At 39.1% G+C, this 16,448-nt stretch overlaps 1 protein-coding gene across 13 annotated transcripts in view; it reads left to right on the forward strand.

Moving 5' to 3' along the window:
* The window catches only part of EHBP1 (EH domain binding protein 1), a 205,049-nt gene that overhangs the window by 136,683 nt on the left and 51,918 nt on the right, over positions 1-16,448 (forward strand). For 10 of the 13 annotated variants that reach the window (XM_050972588.1, XM_050972586.1, XM_050972587.1 and 7 more), the window contains one exon: positions 16,071-16,218. In XM_050972588.1, coding sequence (XP_050828545.1) covers positions 16,071-16,218 — 148 coding nt within the window. The remainder of the gene's footprint in view (positions 1-16,070; positions 16,219-16,448) is intronic. The other 3 variants (XM_050972589.1, XM_050972591.1, XM_050972596.1) reach the window with 1 other exon arrangement.

Below are 16,448 nucleotides of genomic sequence, written 5' to 3' on the forward strand. Positions count from 1 at the left end.
CATTGTTTTACTCATATTAAAAATAGGTAAAATTTGAAAAGATGGTTAGATTCCCTTGAAAAATCTGTTCAAAACAGTCAAGGTTGTGTTAATACTGCAGTCTTGTCAGGGAGCCTTGAAGTTCAGAAAAGTTCCTAAGTGTCAGTAAAAATTGTCTGCATGGACACTGCCCAACAAGAGCATCTTTTAACATTGCTGTCCTAAGGACCAAGGCCCCTTCTGATGCAGGTCATAGTATTGGGAAGCAAAACTTTCTCTTTTAGCCTCAAACTCCTGCTAATGAAATCCAGACAGGAGCAAAAGGAGCTGCCCCAGTAGCATACAGAGAAGAGGTGCTCTGGGTAGGTGGCAATGTGAAGTTACACAATAAGGAAGTCGGTGGCCAGGCCATGAAAACCAGCTGGAGGGTAGGAGGTGGTGAAGGGTTTTCAGGGGGAGAGTTAGGATTACTCTCAAGATGCCAGATTACCCACAGGACCTTATTTCATTTGTTACAGAAGCTGAAAAATTAATTAGAAGCCTACAGGAAAAGGAAGGGCAGTCTTTTAGAGCAGCTTGGCAGAGGCAAAGTTTCTTGCTGCCTCTGTCAGAAGCTCAAGGTGAACTGTCCTGGAACAAATGGTCCATGTCAAATCTGGGCACTCTGTTGTGGGCACTCTTGACTTGAGTTGTTTTCATATAAGAATGACAAAAGCTCCTCAGCTCTGAAGTGTGTCATGGAGATGAGATTTGGAGACTCTTACAGTTGATATATAATAATATACATTATATAAAGCTGTTTATAACATGTATGTATATGTTATATATGTACATGTAGGGATAACATATTAGGGATAACATATATGTATATGTTATCCCTACATGTACATATTCTGAAAGAGAATGCACGTGTGCATCAGCATATATAGGTGTAAGATAAAACATTGATTCCTGTTTTCCTTTATCATACTTGATTAGTAGAGATGAGGCATTTCCATTTGATGTAGTTCTGCCAGTTTTCTACAGGTCATTCCTCATTTGATTGTTAGCATATAGCACAGACTTATTTCTATTCATTGCTTTTTGGTCATTAAGGTTAATAATAAGAACTTTGTCTCAAAGCAGTGTTGTATGTGTCAGTGTGCAGGAATGTGTAGTAGTGTGTTATCCAAATGAGAGTTGTGATAATGAGAATCAGCATTTAGTAGTGGAAATTGGATGAGGTTCATTTTCAGGATGGATAGAGATTCAAAAGAATATGGTTTGAAACAGGAAGATCTAATTTTAAATAAGAAAACTTTGAAGAGATAGTTCAGGGGCAATACTTTTGAAAGTAACTCTTGAAGTTTGCAATTACACCTTTTTTGATACCTTCTTCGAAAAAGCTTTAAGCATCCTAGTCTTTCAGACCGTGCTGTCAGTCACCCCAGCTGGGCAAAGCCTGTGGAGTCCTTAGTGTCTTTAGAAAAGTCTCATCTCCTAGGCCTTGCTGTTAGCACTTTCCACGTGTCATGTGAGAACCAGGAGTTTCTGCTTTCCCAGTGAGAGCAGTGTTCAGTGCGTGGGCTTGGACAGTGTGCATGGTGAGGACGGGTAGTGGCGCTGCTCAGAGTCAGCAACAGGGAGGAAATTTCCACATCTGTACCATGGCCATCAATACAGGCTTATTTGGTGTGTGCCTGCCTGATTTGTTTTGGTAAAAGTCCATTTGGAAAAAAACAGTGTTCCTGTTTCTCCTCTAAGCAGACAGTACAGCCTCATTTCTCCCATTTCTTCCCTCCTTGCAGCATGGTAGAAATTTTTTCAGTGTCATGTCTGCTTATTTGGTGCTTCTCAGAAGCCTTCAGTATCAAGCTGTATGCATGCCAGGCAGCATATGGAGTATGTGTGCAGGTATTTGAAGTCTAAGAGGAGACGGCATTGATCAGAACCTCCTTGAAATCATGCTCATGGTTTGGAAGGATCATAGCTGTGTCATTAAAATTGATGCAGCCCTTTGGAGACTGGAAGAATTAGCTTAAGAGCTCTGTGAACAGAGTTGCTGATCCCCTCGTGGATCCCTTTCTCTATGGTAGATTTATAAACAGCTCAGCCTTTCTGCTTGCTTTCTTGATGTATGTGTGCATGTGGTGACTCTTTTACGAGATGCTTCTGTCATTTGCAATCTGATATAGCAGCTGTAATCACTTAGCTTTTAACCAGGAGAGCCTTTTTATTAGCTTACTCATTTTGATTTAACTTGCCTTTTCTCATGGTGAATATCACAGGGCTGGAAGGGACATATCTGCTCACTCCAGATGCTGTAAAATATCAACCTGTAGTGATGGTTGTTAGCAGCGGCAGCTTGGCTGGAATGTGATGTTGGAAAGGTGAGGAGACTGGAGCTGGGCTAAGCGACCTATCCGGCAAAGTGACAGGCTAGAGGGGACCACACGGAGTGGGAAATACTCAGAACTCATGGCCCTAAAAGGACTTTCCAGGAGGGGAATCCTCATCTGTAGAACATGGAATGGAATCTCTAATTCTTGAATATCAGCATAACTCTGCTGTCAGCAAATATCTGTAAAGGCCATTGGCAAAATCTTCTTATTTTCTTTTAGTGACTGGGCCACATAAAGAATTGAAATTTACTGCAGCTGTCATTGACTCTCCAGACTCAAATTGCTATGGTTATGGAGTCAGCATGATTACAGAGAATGGAATTAGGAGTTAAGAAATGCACAGGCAACTTTAATTAACCTCCTTTGTGTATATGCATTATGATGTAGTCTTTAATTATGTGATCACATACTATTTTCCCCAAAGCAATTGTGTCTCCTTTTCCTCAGAGGATAGAGATGATGTAGAAGGCTGTTTGTCCAGAGGACCTCTGTGCTTTTGATTGCAGAAATTGGAAGATGTACGACAAACGAAGCATGGACTGCAAGGAGTGAAAAGATGAGGTCATGGTTAAGGTGCTTGAATTAAATGTACTTCTGCCTTTACCCGAGTTCCTGATCAGTGCCACTGAGTCTTTTGAGACAAATGTCTTCCAGGTGGTCACTGTTTGTCCTGTCCTTCCTTTCTGGATCGCTTTGAGGCAAAAGTTTGATTTGCAGATATATTGAGCATCCAGGTCTGTCAGGGAAATCAATTGGAGCTGTGCTTGAGACATATAAATGGCTATAAAGCTTAGTATACTGAAAAAAAATTCCATCTAATAGGCTTCCCAGAGCAAGCACCCAGTGATAGATCCTTTTAGCTGGGGATCTCTCCCTCTCAGTTCTCATCAGAAGAGCAGGGTAATAACTCTTCCATGGCTTGTTGTGAGAAGGGAATGTGATTAATGCTCTTGAGGCTCTTAAATACCGTAGATGTGGGCACTGTAGAAAGAAATCAAGAAATTAACAATTCTGTCTTCAGAGCAAGATTTGAATATTGTGGTGTAGAGAATAATGCTCCATGTTGATGGGCCTGCATGTTGAACAGTGAACAATGAAAATAAACCAAAGTACTGAACGCTACTGGGGAGAGCTTAGGGCTGGGCTGAAGACCAGGAGATAGTGAAAGTAAAAGGTGCTGCCACAATAAGACTCTGTTTTAGAGGATACAGAGCAGGATGAAAATTAAGATTATGCCCACTAGCTTTATTTCTGGCATCTCCTAAATCCTGTGTCAAAGTCTTTTAACTTGTTTTTGTTAGGCAGACGGCTTTAGCAGGGAATGCCGTATCTAATGGAATTCATGAAAAGTGCTCATCTGGGAAAGGATGTGTTTTTCTCTCTGCCAGGGGCTACAGATAGTTTCTGAAGTTACTTGGGTTTTGCATGAGCTAAGGATTCATCCTTGGTGAATTTAGGTGCAGGACTGGGCCACCCATATATGGATTTGGCCAAAAATTTTGCATACTTAGAATCCGGCATAGATTAGTGGATGCAGGAGTTCAATAGCGTGATACCTGGAGGGAATCACTCTGTCTTCTGCCTTTTGTGAAATAAGAAAATAGTAATTCTTTCTTCAGAGCAGCATTCGAGTATAACTACACTAAAAATTGTGAGGGACTCCATTTGAACAATAAGAAATTAAAACCACAGTAACACAGACTGACTTGGGGGGGTTTGGAGAATAATCCTGAGGCTGCTGCTGTGCTTAATTCTAACTGTTGCTACCCTGCTTTCTGTACAGAGAAAGATGGGGGTTTAATTATCTCTGGTACCATTATTTTATGTTTATTCAAGCTGAATGACAGCAGTAGTTGCCTCAACGTGTATATGTTGAAAAAAAAGAAAGATTTAAAAGAGCAGTGGCAATGATGCTCAACTCTTGTAGTAGATTTTGCAGATACAGAGTACTTCACTGAAAAGCTGTCTCCTCCAAACACACAAACGCTGTGTGCAGAGGGCAGAGGAACGGGCTGTGCACTGAGATTTGTCTCTCCTTGCTCAGAATACTGCTTTTTATTACTCCCTTGCTCAAAGGACTTGTTGCAGCTGTATCTAATTCATTTTTAATAAACTCTTTCTACTTCAGGTGTCAATCTGTTGTGCCCATTACTTTTCATTTTCATAAATATTTGAGTGCAAAATGGTAACTTTTTTTTTTTTTTTTTTGCATGCACCAGACTAGTGGAAATGGAAGTTCTTTTTAGAAGAGCTTCAGAAAGTGTCAGAATGTGGAAGGATATGAGCCTTTATGATCTTTTATTTTGGCTGCATACATTTGCACAAATACTGGAGATGCTGACTGTAATAAAGTAAAAACAAAGAATTATTTTAAATGCTAAAAAAACCTGCTTAATAAATGATCCCATTTATTGATCATGTCCAGCAATAATCTGCTGCCCCTCTGAACTAATAAACTCCAAACTGTCCAAACTTACCTCCAATAAGTAAACTGGAGCCAGCATGGGCAGAAGTAGTATCAGAAACAAATTCAGAGTAGACAGCAAAAATAGAATATTTTATTTTGATTAAAAGATGGCTTAAACTCAAGGTAGCAATGCAAGTGTTCTTTCCTCCAATTATATTTTCAGTTTCTTGAAAATGAGTACAAAATTGCTTCATTTAGTTTTTTTTTTTTTTTCTGTGTCAAACCAGAATCCTTACTTCTGTTGCATTAGGAAAGGTATCCAGTTCACTGCTAGATTTTTTGAAGTCTCCTGAGTTGGAAAATAAATGTCTGTGATTGAGGCAGTTGTGTTAACTCGTTTAAGCACTCTCAAATTATTATCATCTTGTTTTTGTTTAAAAAAATATTAAGACCTGATCTTTATTAATTAAACGTCTAGCATGAATTTATTAAGGTGTAGGACTTTGCAAGTGGCAACCTTGGTCTTTTATTATTAATTGGAAAATATTGATTGAAAAAAGACTAGTCTGTCATGCTGATAATTGCAACCAGATTTAGATATGATCACTAGATCTTCCCAAGATTACAAAGAAAGAGTTACCATTTAATTGGTAAAAAGATTGAACATTATTTTGGTAATCCCTGAGCTTTGGTAACTTATTCCCTGTTGTTCATTTATACGTCTTGTCTGTCTGCCACTAAAAAGTGGTTAAATATGGTGTATGCTGATAAGACTATGCTGTGGAGTATTTACATTTCATGAGCATTCTAAGTTTTATAGTTGTTTTAACAATATACTTTTCTTTAACTGGAGAAAAGACCTGCTGACTGAACACTTCAAACCCACAACTGACCTGATATTTATTTCTTTATAGCTACACGCTAAGGTTGAGATAGTCTGATCTCAATTCCTCGATGGCAAGAGCAAGCAACTTATTTTATTTAATGTTCCTCAATGTATGGGAAAAAAAAAAAGGTAACTTTTCAAAGAGGTTCTGAGGTTCTACATCTTTTGACTTCATATTTAGTCTGTTAAAGCACTTTCTTAATAGGAAGCTGTGATATTTCACTGTACAAAAATTTTGCTGTAGACAAGTCCCTGACGTAGCTGGGAAAATAAATCAATCAGTGCAAGTAAACTAATTTTTAAGAAGAATTACTATACACTGTCAGTTTTATAGTGGGAAGGATTTCCTGAATAAAGCATAACCTTTGATAGTGCATGACAAATGTTAGCAGTTTCAGTTTTAGATACAAATGCTTGAATTTCTCAGCTGGTTTTTATTGCTGTTATCTCTATAATATGTATCTGTTTACACCAGTTAAGGATCTGGCCTAAATATATAAACTTATTTATTATGTGGCTGTAAATTCAAGGTGCTGCACAGTCTGCAGCCATACCATTAACTCGCATGCTGACAGAAAATAGGCTGGCAGTTTATTAATGGAATTTTAAGATCATCTGAACAAAATTAGTTCCAAAATTTTAGTGTCTTCTATCCATTTATAAATGTTAGGGGGAAACAAAAAAAAAGAAGTCTCTGTTTCAGAGCTATCCCTTTGTGTGCAGTGTGAGACCCGGGTTTCTCAGCCCCTGGAATGCTCTTTTTCTATCGCTGCTAATAGCTGTGGACGTTTTCCGTGTGGATGTTCAGTACACGCTGTTGTGAATCCCAGGATGATATCGCCATTACTTAGAGCTGTATTTTGCATTGCCTATTCTGTGATTGCTCAGCATGCACAAGGGTAGAGTTAAAATCTTTATTCATTTCATTTAAAAATGTTTCTTTTGTTCTCCTTATCGTGTTCTGGCTTTCCCAAGGATATATGCCTTGAACGAAAAGTCACATGTGCATTACTAATTGTGTGCCATTGTATTTACAGTTCCTAGTGGTGGCACTGTGAAGCTACTAATTCTTTTGCTTCACTTGATGTAAAATAATCTGAGTGTCTTTGATAGCAGTGAAACAGTATTAATTGTTTTGTACATTTCTTGGTCACTCTTCTTAGGTGGTCTTCATAATCTATTAGAACTTTCAGCCAGATTTTTGTAATGTCATGCCTCCAGCAGTGATTAAATTGGTAATTAATGAACAGTCCTTGGCAACATAAACCACATCCCGTTAATTTTCCCTTTTGAGTTTTTCGAAGTTGTCGTCTCTGTCAGAAAGCATTGCGCCACCTTGCTACGGCCCCTTGGCATGGAACCACAGCGACGGGATTTTTTGCAGCCATTAGTAGATCAGAGCAGTAATTTCACAGTATTTTGGTCAGGGTAATTATAGTACCAAGTACCGAGTAGAGTTGGGAATTCACACAAGAAGTCCAGAAATACCAGGTGAGCTTCCTTGTGTTCACTGGAACGTTATGATTAGTTTAATTGGGCTTTGTTTGATTTCAGCCGCGGAGACTCTTTGTGCCACGGCACTGCAGCCACTTTCCACTTTAGTGTTTCTGACCTGCATTGACAGGAACTGGTGCAAAAATGAACTCTTTGAAGTGGGACTCTTTGGAGAGGGCAACTAAAAAAGGGGAAGAGTGATGTGTAAGTAGTGTACTGTAGCAAAGCGCGGCACCGGCCCAAACAGCCTGGTTTTGCGGGTGATGCGATTCAAATTCTTTCATATTTTCAACCGGAACAGATAATATTTCTGCTACATTTGTGCATATCTTGAGTAAATTGCTGCATTTTAAAACACAATCTGTTTTTAATCGCTGGCTTTTACACAGCACCTGCTGTTCTACCTTCCTTTGAAGATACAGTTGTTTCTCTCCCCAGAAATTCTGTGAATCATCTATTTAGTCCTGCAAACTAATCTGGGTGAATGCATTAATGAGACTGCAGCTGCACTTAGCAGTTTACATGTCACAAAATAGTAGGTAAAGGCATTCATACTTGAGTGACTGACTATAGGTGTAGTGGCCTTCAGCAGTACATTGTGCACATTAAACTTTAAATAGTCACTTGCCTGTTGGCTTCTGAATGAAAGGACTGTCACTGGTCACTTCTCCTAAAGCCTTAATGAAACCAAATAGTTTGCTACGAGTTTGGGCCTAACCATTGGGGTGTTTCATGCAGTCTTGTCAGTTGATGTTCATGAATTGACTTGAACAAAGATCAAAGTGTTTCTCAAAATGGAGAAGCGGGGAGAGAGACAGCTCCTTCAATTGCACCACAAGAGCTAATCAAGCCATCAGTTCTTTATGCACTCTGCGTGCCTTTAGAATTTAATACCCAATGGTTTGTCAGGACAAATTGAAATTCGGGGGTTGGCGGGGAGTGGGGGGGAGGTGGAGAGTGTCCCTCCTCAGCCTGCTGAAAATAAAATAAGCGCTTCACTCTTCTGGAGGATCGTTTTGATAAATTTTATCATTTAATGTAAAACTGCAGTGTTGATTAAACGTTTGGGGTGGAAAAAAGAAGTTACGGTGGAGGATTCAATGGGCATTATGCACCTTAGCGCTGAGTAAAGATTCAGGTTCAAAGTGAAAGAGAAACTAAACTCGGGGTGATTTTTTTGTTTCTTTGATTACTAATGAACTTTTTTTTTTTTTTTTTGCCTAGACATTTTAAATTGGATTCAGAAGATAGATTTTTGAGTGTCAGTTAAAACAAAGTCATGTGAAAATGCCTCTCTCTCTCCCTCCCTCCCCTTCTCTCTTTTTAATTGATATGATTTAGGCAGAGGAAAATGGTAAGGGGGATTTTTCTATTGCAGAAGCAATTTTTAAGGGATTTAGTCTTATTTAGCCTGAAGGTCTTCACACTAATGAGAGCACTTAAGTTACGTCCAGGCGTTGATTAGACAGCTCATCTATCAACTGGAGCATGAGAATTTGTATTTTAGGTACCTTTTATACATTATAAATTTTTTTTTATTACTTTAGTCTTTCTTTTCCACAAATCTTTAATTACCTTCTTTCACATCCAAGGTGTCTGGAAGTCAGCTGACAGAGTACAAATGCAATCAAGGAAATAATCTACGTTTGATGTTGAGTGCATTTCGATACATTTCGATAATACCGGAATTTCAACAATATCGAAACTGCATCTGTAGAAATTGGCGTGCTGGATGCAAATTGCTACCAAGATACATTCCTTAAACTGCCACAAGCTCCCTCAAAGTCTAAATGCATTTATTCAGGAAACACAGAATTATATATGTATATTTAAATGCCCAGCTACTCCCCCCACCCCTAAATTGTGAATGCTCTCTCTACCTGTAGTTTTTTTGCCATGTTTAAAACACAGTAGCGTCTTAATTATTTTCTGGACCATTGTGAAAAGTACAGCTTTTGTAACTTTTTGACATTTCAGGTTTAAAAAAATTAAAACGTTGCCACCAGCTTGCACTATGAGCAGCCTGTAATAACAGTTAAAAAAGCTTTCTGAACTATTTGACAAGATTTCTTAGTGCTGAGGCCATATGCTGTAGCCTTTAAGCTATTTCTTCCTATCAGTTTCATTATCACCTGCCTCTGAGTCTCCAATATCATCAGTAAGCACATGCAGAATCATAATTATGCCATGTACAAGTTCTTTGATAACATGTACAGTTTTCTTCTTAATTCTTTATCAAATGCATTGATCGTGGCATGTGTGCATTGATCCAGGTCCACCATCTGGCTGTGTGTGATAAGCACAGTGGCATCTTTGCATTTCCACTGTCATTCATTGCGCTACAATTTGGCTGCAGGGGAGTAGTGGCTGGGATTAGCCCTGTTCTGCTACTTACTTGCATTTTAAGTTGACACCTCTACAGCGGCTCAGACCACATTACAAACTGAAACACATACGCACGACTTAGTGATGTGACACTCCTCAATAAGCTTACTCCACTAGCTACTCAACAATCTGTAATTGGATTTGTAGGAATAACAGCAAAAGATTTCCTAAGAATTGCTGGGGACAGAAGGTGAAGTTTTCTCATTATTGGCAAAAGGCTAGGTATAGATCTTAGGCGATTGGTATTTTCCATTAAAAAAACCTGCCAGCAGTTTGCAGGACTTTTTCAAAAAAAAAAAAAAAAAAAACAGCAAAATAGGGTCCAGGGAGATATGGGGTTTGCACTTGTTCTTTTCATTCTCATCACATAGAAGCAGACAGGGATCTTGTTACCCTCCCCCAAAAATTGAGAGAAGGCAGGGAGGAAAACCAACTTTCGGAGGCCCCCTGCAGCCCGCTGGCTTTGTTCGGCTGGGAGTGACCCGGGAGCATTCCTCAGGAGGGCACGTCCCCTCCCTTGGCGCGGGGCTGCCCGCCCGAGGAGGAAGCTTCCCAGGATGGCAGTCTGAGAGATGCTGCTCTCCAGCTTACGCATCCCATACACTTGCCAAAAGTCTTTGTTTCATAACACCACTTTTTTTTTCCCCTTTTTTTTTTTTTTTTTTTTTTTAAATTATAAAGTCAAGTTTACACAAGAGAAAATCCCTTAAGTGGAGCTCGACAAATGTTGACTCCTGCAATGAGTAAGCAGCTTTCTTAACTTCTCTCTGTAACTCAGCTGTGGAAAGGTGCAGAAAACACCATCTTTAGCCTGTTCATCTCAGATTCTGCCCTGTCTGGATGGTGGCACTATTTTAGGATATTTCTGAGCCAGCATGCTTGAGCCCCTGTTTGTGGGTCATGCCAATAGCGCCGACAGTCATGATGACAGGCAGAACGAGCTCATGGATCCCAGCACCTTAGGTGATTGTTGACCTTAATTATACTTCCTGGATGGGGAAGAGAAAACTTGCCTAAGCAGGAAAATTCCAGAGAAGAAGTTAGTGGAGGCCTTTGTCTCTGCTTTTGGTTTAGGTCAGCTTTCTCGGTGGTGTTTTCTGGTGTTTCCTCTGCACCAGCACAAGCGAGGACAGAAGGAAAACACAACATAATTTTGGAACTGGGTATCTCAGCCTGTCCCTGAAACCTGCAGTAGAGCCAAGAGCAGTGTGAAACAGACGAGATCACCTCTGTCGCAGAGATGTGCAGCTCCGAAATGGTTAAATGGGTTAAATCTTATTTATCTGAATAGAACTTAGGGGCTGTTTAGCAGAATGATCCAGTACAAATACCTGTGGTTCACTTTGACGTTACAATTTTTTTGTTGATTTCTTTACTTATAAATACTTGAACTGTTAGACCTTTTACTTTTTTCTCTGAGAAAGATGTATTTGTACCAGATTAGAAAAGCTAAACTGTTTCTTTACATTGAATAATCAGCCTGTCATGACAAATCTATCTACTTCTGCATGAGTAGGTGCCAGTTTGACTAGCTTCTTTTAGGCTCACACTGAGTTTTAAGCTGGATCCGTGTGCATGACTGGCAGTGCATTTGTTGGACCAGATCTAAGGAGCCAGAGAGCGTTCAGCTCCTTTTTGCCTACAAAAGAGCAGCCAGACAACCAGCAAGAGGCCTTGGATGTAGCACAAGGTGATACTTACTTAGTCAGCCATTCTTTTTTTTTCAAATATTTTTTTTTCCATTCAGTAAACTAAGAGTTTTTCAGTTTCACAATGACACAAGGAATTAAATTATCAGTGGATTGTTTTTCTACAGCCACCATTCTTCACAGAGTAATACTGTACCAACTGAATTGTACGCTTTCCAAAACAACATAAAATTATTTTTAAAATTAAAAAATAAAAATAGAAGAAATTGTTGGCTACTTCTTTAAAAATGCCTCCTTGGTTTAAGGAGATGTTTTCCATTTTACAGCCACGCCACCCCATTTTATTGTGAATTTTGGGAGCTTTTTTTCCTAAGGGGGACAGCTTTGTTAAGATATTGTTTGTGATTCTTCCAGTTATGACTTTGAGCTACTTCTGTGTTCATTCTGTCTTGTCTCATCAGTGTATCAGTGCCATAGCTTCTAAGCCAATAGCTGCTTCAGCAGTTTGATACTTTTTGTGATATATATTCATGAAAAAATATTTTCAAGCTACATGCAGTTTATGAATAGTGAGGTAGTTGATGTAGAGACCAGGCAGAAGGCAGAAAATATCCAAGATGTTTATGTCTGTCTTTGCTTACCACCTTCTACAATCTGAACAGCTACAGAAATCCAAAGCCACTTTTGTTTATGCCGAGTGTTCCTTGCTTAGCAATCCATGTTTTGCTCACTACCTGTATATTTTGAGCTGTTCTGAAACAGTGGTAGAGACCAAACATAAATGTGATCCCCAGGGTGATCAAAGATTTAATCTGACCAGATGGGACAAACTTGAGAAAGATTTTGACTTTCCACTCTGTTTTGCAACAAGAAAGGCTGATTTTTTTTTTCTCCCATCCTTTCTTTGTTAGCAAAGGCAGAGATCAGGCCATCCCCAGAGGAATGAGCAGGTGTGGCCATTTACAAGCATGTCTGGTTATATTATAAACCAACATAAGAAAAGTTTGAAATGGTTTGAAAAGATCTGCTAAACAGTTTTAATGTTTCATCCCAAATCCTATTTACTCAAACAAGAGCCGATCAAGGTCACAGTACAACCCAGCCTGCTCAAACCTTTAAAGCTCATGTAATTTTTTAATTTTTTTTTTTTTTAAATTCTGTCTTCTCTTCTAACTGAATAGGTACATTTTGGTAATCCTTGCCTCTGGACAAGCACAGAAGTATTTTTCTTTCTGAATGGCTAATAACAGAGCCGTTCTTCCTGTCTAATGATGAAAGAGGTGGCAGTCAAGTTCTTTCTCTTAGATGTACTGCGCACTCACGGCTGACCATGAACCATTTTGAAACCTACAGCTTCAGGAATTGCTCCCTCTCATACAACTCTGGCTTGATTTTGTTGCTGTGGATTACAAGCAATTTACCACATTTCTGAATTTTACTTTTGTCCCCCAGTCCAAGGACACAGAAAATAATTTACTTTTTGAATGTCAAATAAATGCTGTTCAACAGATTGTATATATATTTTTTTTTTATAGTGAGAGGACAATACATTATGAGAATTCTGGTGTAAAGTCAGTTTGCATCCTCCCAAAATTCTACCAAAGGAGGACTGAAAATCCCTAGCGAAGATGTTGTGGTTTATTTTCTTTTTAGTGTGAGAATATTGCAAAATTTTTAGTCATTTAAGGAGATGGTTTTTAAGGGGTTGTTTGGGGTTTTTTTACCCTGAAAGACTCCATCGCTCTCAATATTTTCCTGAGTTGGGCAGCTCTCAGCTGGCTGGGTAATGATCTCAGAAACTGCCCTGCCAGTGTTTCACATTTGAATTCACCTTCCCAAATCCACGGCATAATTTTTGGCCAAAGTAATGTCAGTCACTGCCGTCTGCGGCGAGTACAAACAGGACCCCCTAATGGCAGCCATTTTTATTTGTTTCTTAAGATCCAAAGGCTGCTGAAAGAACAATTGGATAAAGTTGAGGATTGAAGAAGCTTGATTTTCTTGTTCGAGTGAAATGAAACTCCCGTCCTTTTTTTCTTCCCCTTTCCCTTAAAAGCCGGAGTCAGCTAGGGGGTTGTAGCTGTGTCAAAGCCGTTGGGATGCCACTGCTGATCACTTTAATTACTAGGACTAAGGAGGATAAAATTAAAAGTAGCACCATTGAAGCAGTGGAAGAAAGCTTGCCGAGATGTCAGTGAACTGTGAAATATAAAAATTGCATACCAATACATTTTTATAGGAGGGAAACAAGGAATTACATTACTTATTCTTGAAGAGTTTGTCCTTAAATAGTGAAGTTTTCCTCACTGTGCATCTGCATGGCAGATCTTTAAACCATTACAAAATATTTGGGGGGAAATAACAAAGAAAACAGTAATGTCTCTTTGGCATGTCAGAGGGTGGAAGATTTTACTGAGTTTTCTTTTCAATTGTACAGGGAAAAATAAGTCACTGTACGTGTGTTTGCTTGGTCCTTTCTTGGTGCAGTCCTTCTTTTCATATCTCCTGGGTTGGTTTTTTTTTTACATTTTTGTTTGTGCCTCTGTACCTCTCTCAAGTCCTTTCCTTTCCAAATTCTAGCTTGATATGCTGTTTAACTATTTTTCTGTACTTCAAAACTTAGCCCGTTTACTTTTTCTGCTCTCAGTGTTATTGCCCCTTCTTACCAGTGTTTCTTCTGCCAAGCTCAGTAACAGAGGGTTCAAATACCTGAATTGAATTTAAGCAAGAACTAGGCTGGTTTTTCCCTTATCCGCTGGTGATGATTGGCTTAATCAGCACAAACACAAGCCACCATAATCTGTGTTTGCTTGGAGATCCCCGGGATGTTAATGACTATGCTAATAATTCAGGATGCAAGTTCTTTTTCAGGAGGAGGGGAGGAAAGAGGGAGAAATCAGCCAGCTCAGTTTAGGGCATTTTTGTCACAAACACGTAACTGGCCCTATTTTAAATTACACATGCTGAAGTAGATTAAATTGTTTGACATTAAACCATGTGGGAATCTTAGTTTTGTACATTCGTTCTTAGAAGTAATTTAAGTTTCTATATCCAAGGAATTAGGAATATTAGAGATTTGAGCAGTTTTATTTCAAGTAAAATGCAATGTTACCAAATACTGTGGGTCGAAATAAAACCGTTTGCTGTGTCAGTTGGCTGGCTAGAAATTAAATTAAATTGATCTCTTATAGTGCATAGGAGGGGGGGGTGGGGGGGAAGCTTTCCAGTTGTTTTTCTAATATGTACTTTACCAAATAAATTTTTGGTAGAACTGTTGCTCTGTGCCTTCTGGGAAGTTAAAGGGTGAGAAAGCAAACAAAGCCCATGTGCCATCCCGCTGCCTCGCAGGGCCCAGGCAGAATTGTCTTTCCAGGGGAGGACATTAGGAGAAAAGTAAATCAAGGCAATCTGATAGGGAATCGGGACTCAGTCACTCAGAGGAGAGATACTGTGCTGTGTCCATATACTTTGTTTACTGTAGGGTTTTATGAGTTGTAACCTGCCCGTGCGAGCTGTTAATGAGGCTAAATCTTTCTGCTGGAGGATTGAATTACAGCACACCTCTGGGCTAATGGTTATAAACAGAAAGTCCCATTAGGGCTGCATTCTGATTCAGTAATTTGCATTTTTTCTATTGTGCCGAGAACAATGCTGAGTAAATAGCTACAAACAAACAATTTACATGGAAATGGATAAAATGTACCTAATTAGTATTTTTCACTTGTTTTATTAATGATTGCTTAAACTAAATAGCACTTAGCAACAGCTCTCACCAGCCTCTGCAGGTGTGGGATGCTCAAGTTTCTGGGTTGGTGGGAAGGCTGCCAAAATGGCTCTCCAAAATTAGGCAGTTTGTTATATTCCACTTAGTTCAGGTCAACAGCCTGTACCTGGGATTTATCCAGGTCATTATGTCAATAATACATAAACTTATTGGCAGGTTAGATTTAAGCCAAGCACTGACTTCTTTGCACTTTATGAGCATTTCTGGTATTGAGGGGAGGGGAAGAACAGTCTTAACTTAGCAAAAATCCCATGCTTATGGTGAAAACTGAAATAGTTTCTCTTATGGAGATGGTGAGTCTTATAGATATGCTTAAACAGACCTTTTTCTGAAGTTTTTTTTATTATGGTGTGTTCGTCTTTTACAAAATTTCCTGCTGCAGAATTTTGCTTATTTATGTAACTGAAATATTATCATGCTTCTAATTTATGAGCTTTAGTGAGACAGCACTATCTGGCATGGTTCCAGTATGATTCCTTTAATTATTGACCAAAGCTCCACTGGTAGGATGCTTTAAAGGGGTGCAAAGTCTTTTCTGCTCTGAGTACATCTATTGTTCTTGCAGTCATTTTCATTAGGTTTTGGGTCTTTTTTTAACATTGAAGTCAAAGAACATGCCTCAGATTTGATGCCACTTTATACTTTGAAGCCAGCTTGGTGCTTGGAGTAACCAAGAGCAATATCTGGCTTCTCAGTTCAGTTCTGTGACAGAATACTACTCAAATGAGTAATTCAATTTAGTAAAACCATTTTATAACCACAGTAAATCTTCACTCAAATCACTCATTGGGTGTGATTACTTTGAGACTAAAGTGTCCGCAAATTTTCATCAAGGTGTTTTTGTAGAACATAATTTATAAAAGCTTTACATTGCAAATCATCAGGTTTGTAATGCAGTAATAATTTGGGGAATGCTTAAAAAAACTAATCTGACGCATGGATGTCTTTAAAAATTGTGGTGTGACACCCAACTGATATCGAGCGTCCTATTTATAATGTGGGCCAAGCACCATGCTGTAAACCAGTTCCTATCATGATGATCAGATTGAGAATGAAATTGCATTTCTGTCAATTACTGAGTTGGCAACTGTTCAATATATCTTAGCAGCAAGATGAAGAGCGGCGTCGGCAGCTGAGAGAGAGAGCTCGTCAGCTAATAGCAGAAGCTCGATCTGGAGTGAAGATGTCAGAACTTCCCAGCTACACTGAAATGGCTGCAGAAAAGTTGAAAGAAAGGTCAAAGGCATCTGGAGGTGAGCTGAGGAACCTTGTATCTTATTCCTGTGGCAACCTAGAAACCAGAGACCTTTCTGGGTGTCACTTTTATTCACACTTCAAAACATTGTTGTTCATCAGGTGAATGTATCAAAAGACCTAGAGATGTAGATGTGTTTCCTAAATCCCTGTTATTTCCAGCAGTTGAAAGAAAAGCATACATGAGATTGAAAGAAAAATCTGTTGTGTGAACAACTAGCTCATGCTG

Source organism: Serinus canaria, chromosome 3 (genome assembly GCF_022539315.1).
Source record: "Serinus canaria isolate serCan28SL12 chromosome 3, serCan2020, whole genome shotgun sequence".
NCBI lineage: Eukaryota > Metazoa > Chordata > Aves > Passeriformes > Fringillidae > Serinus > Serinus canaria.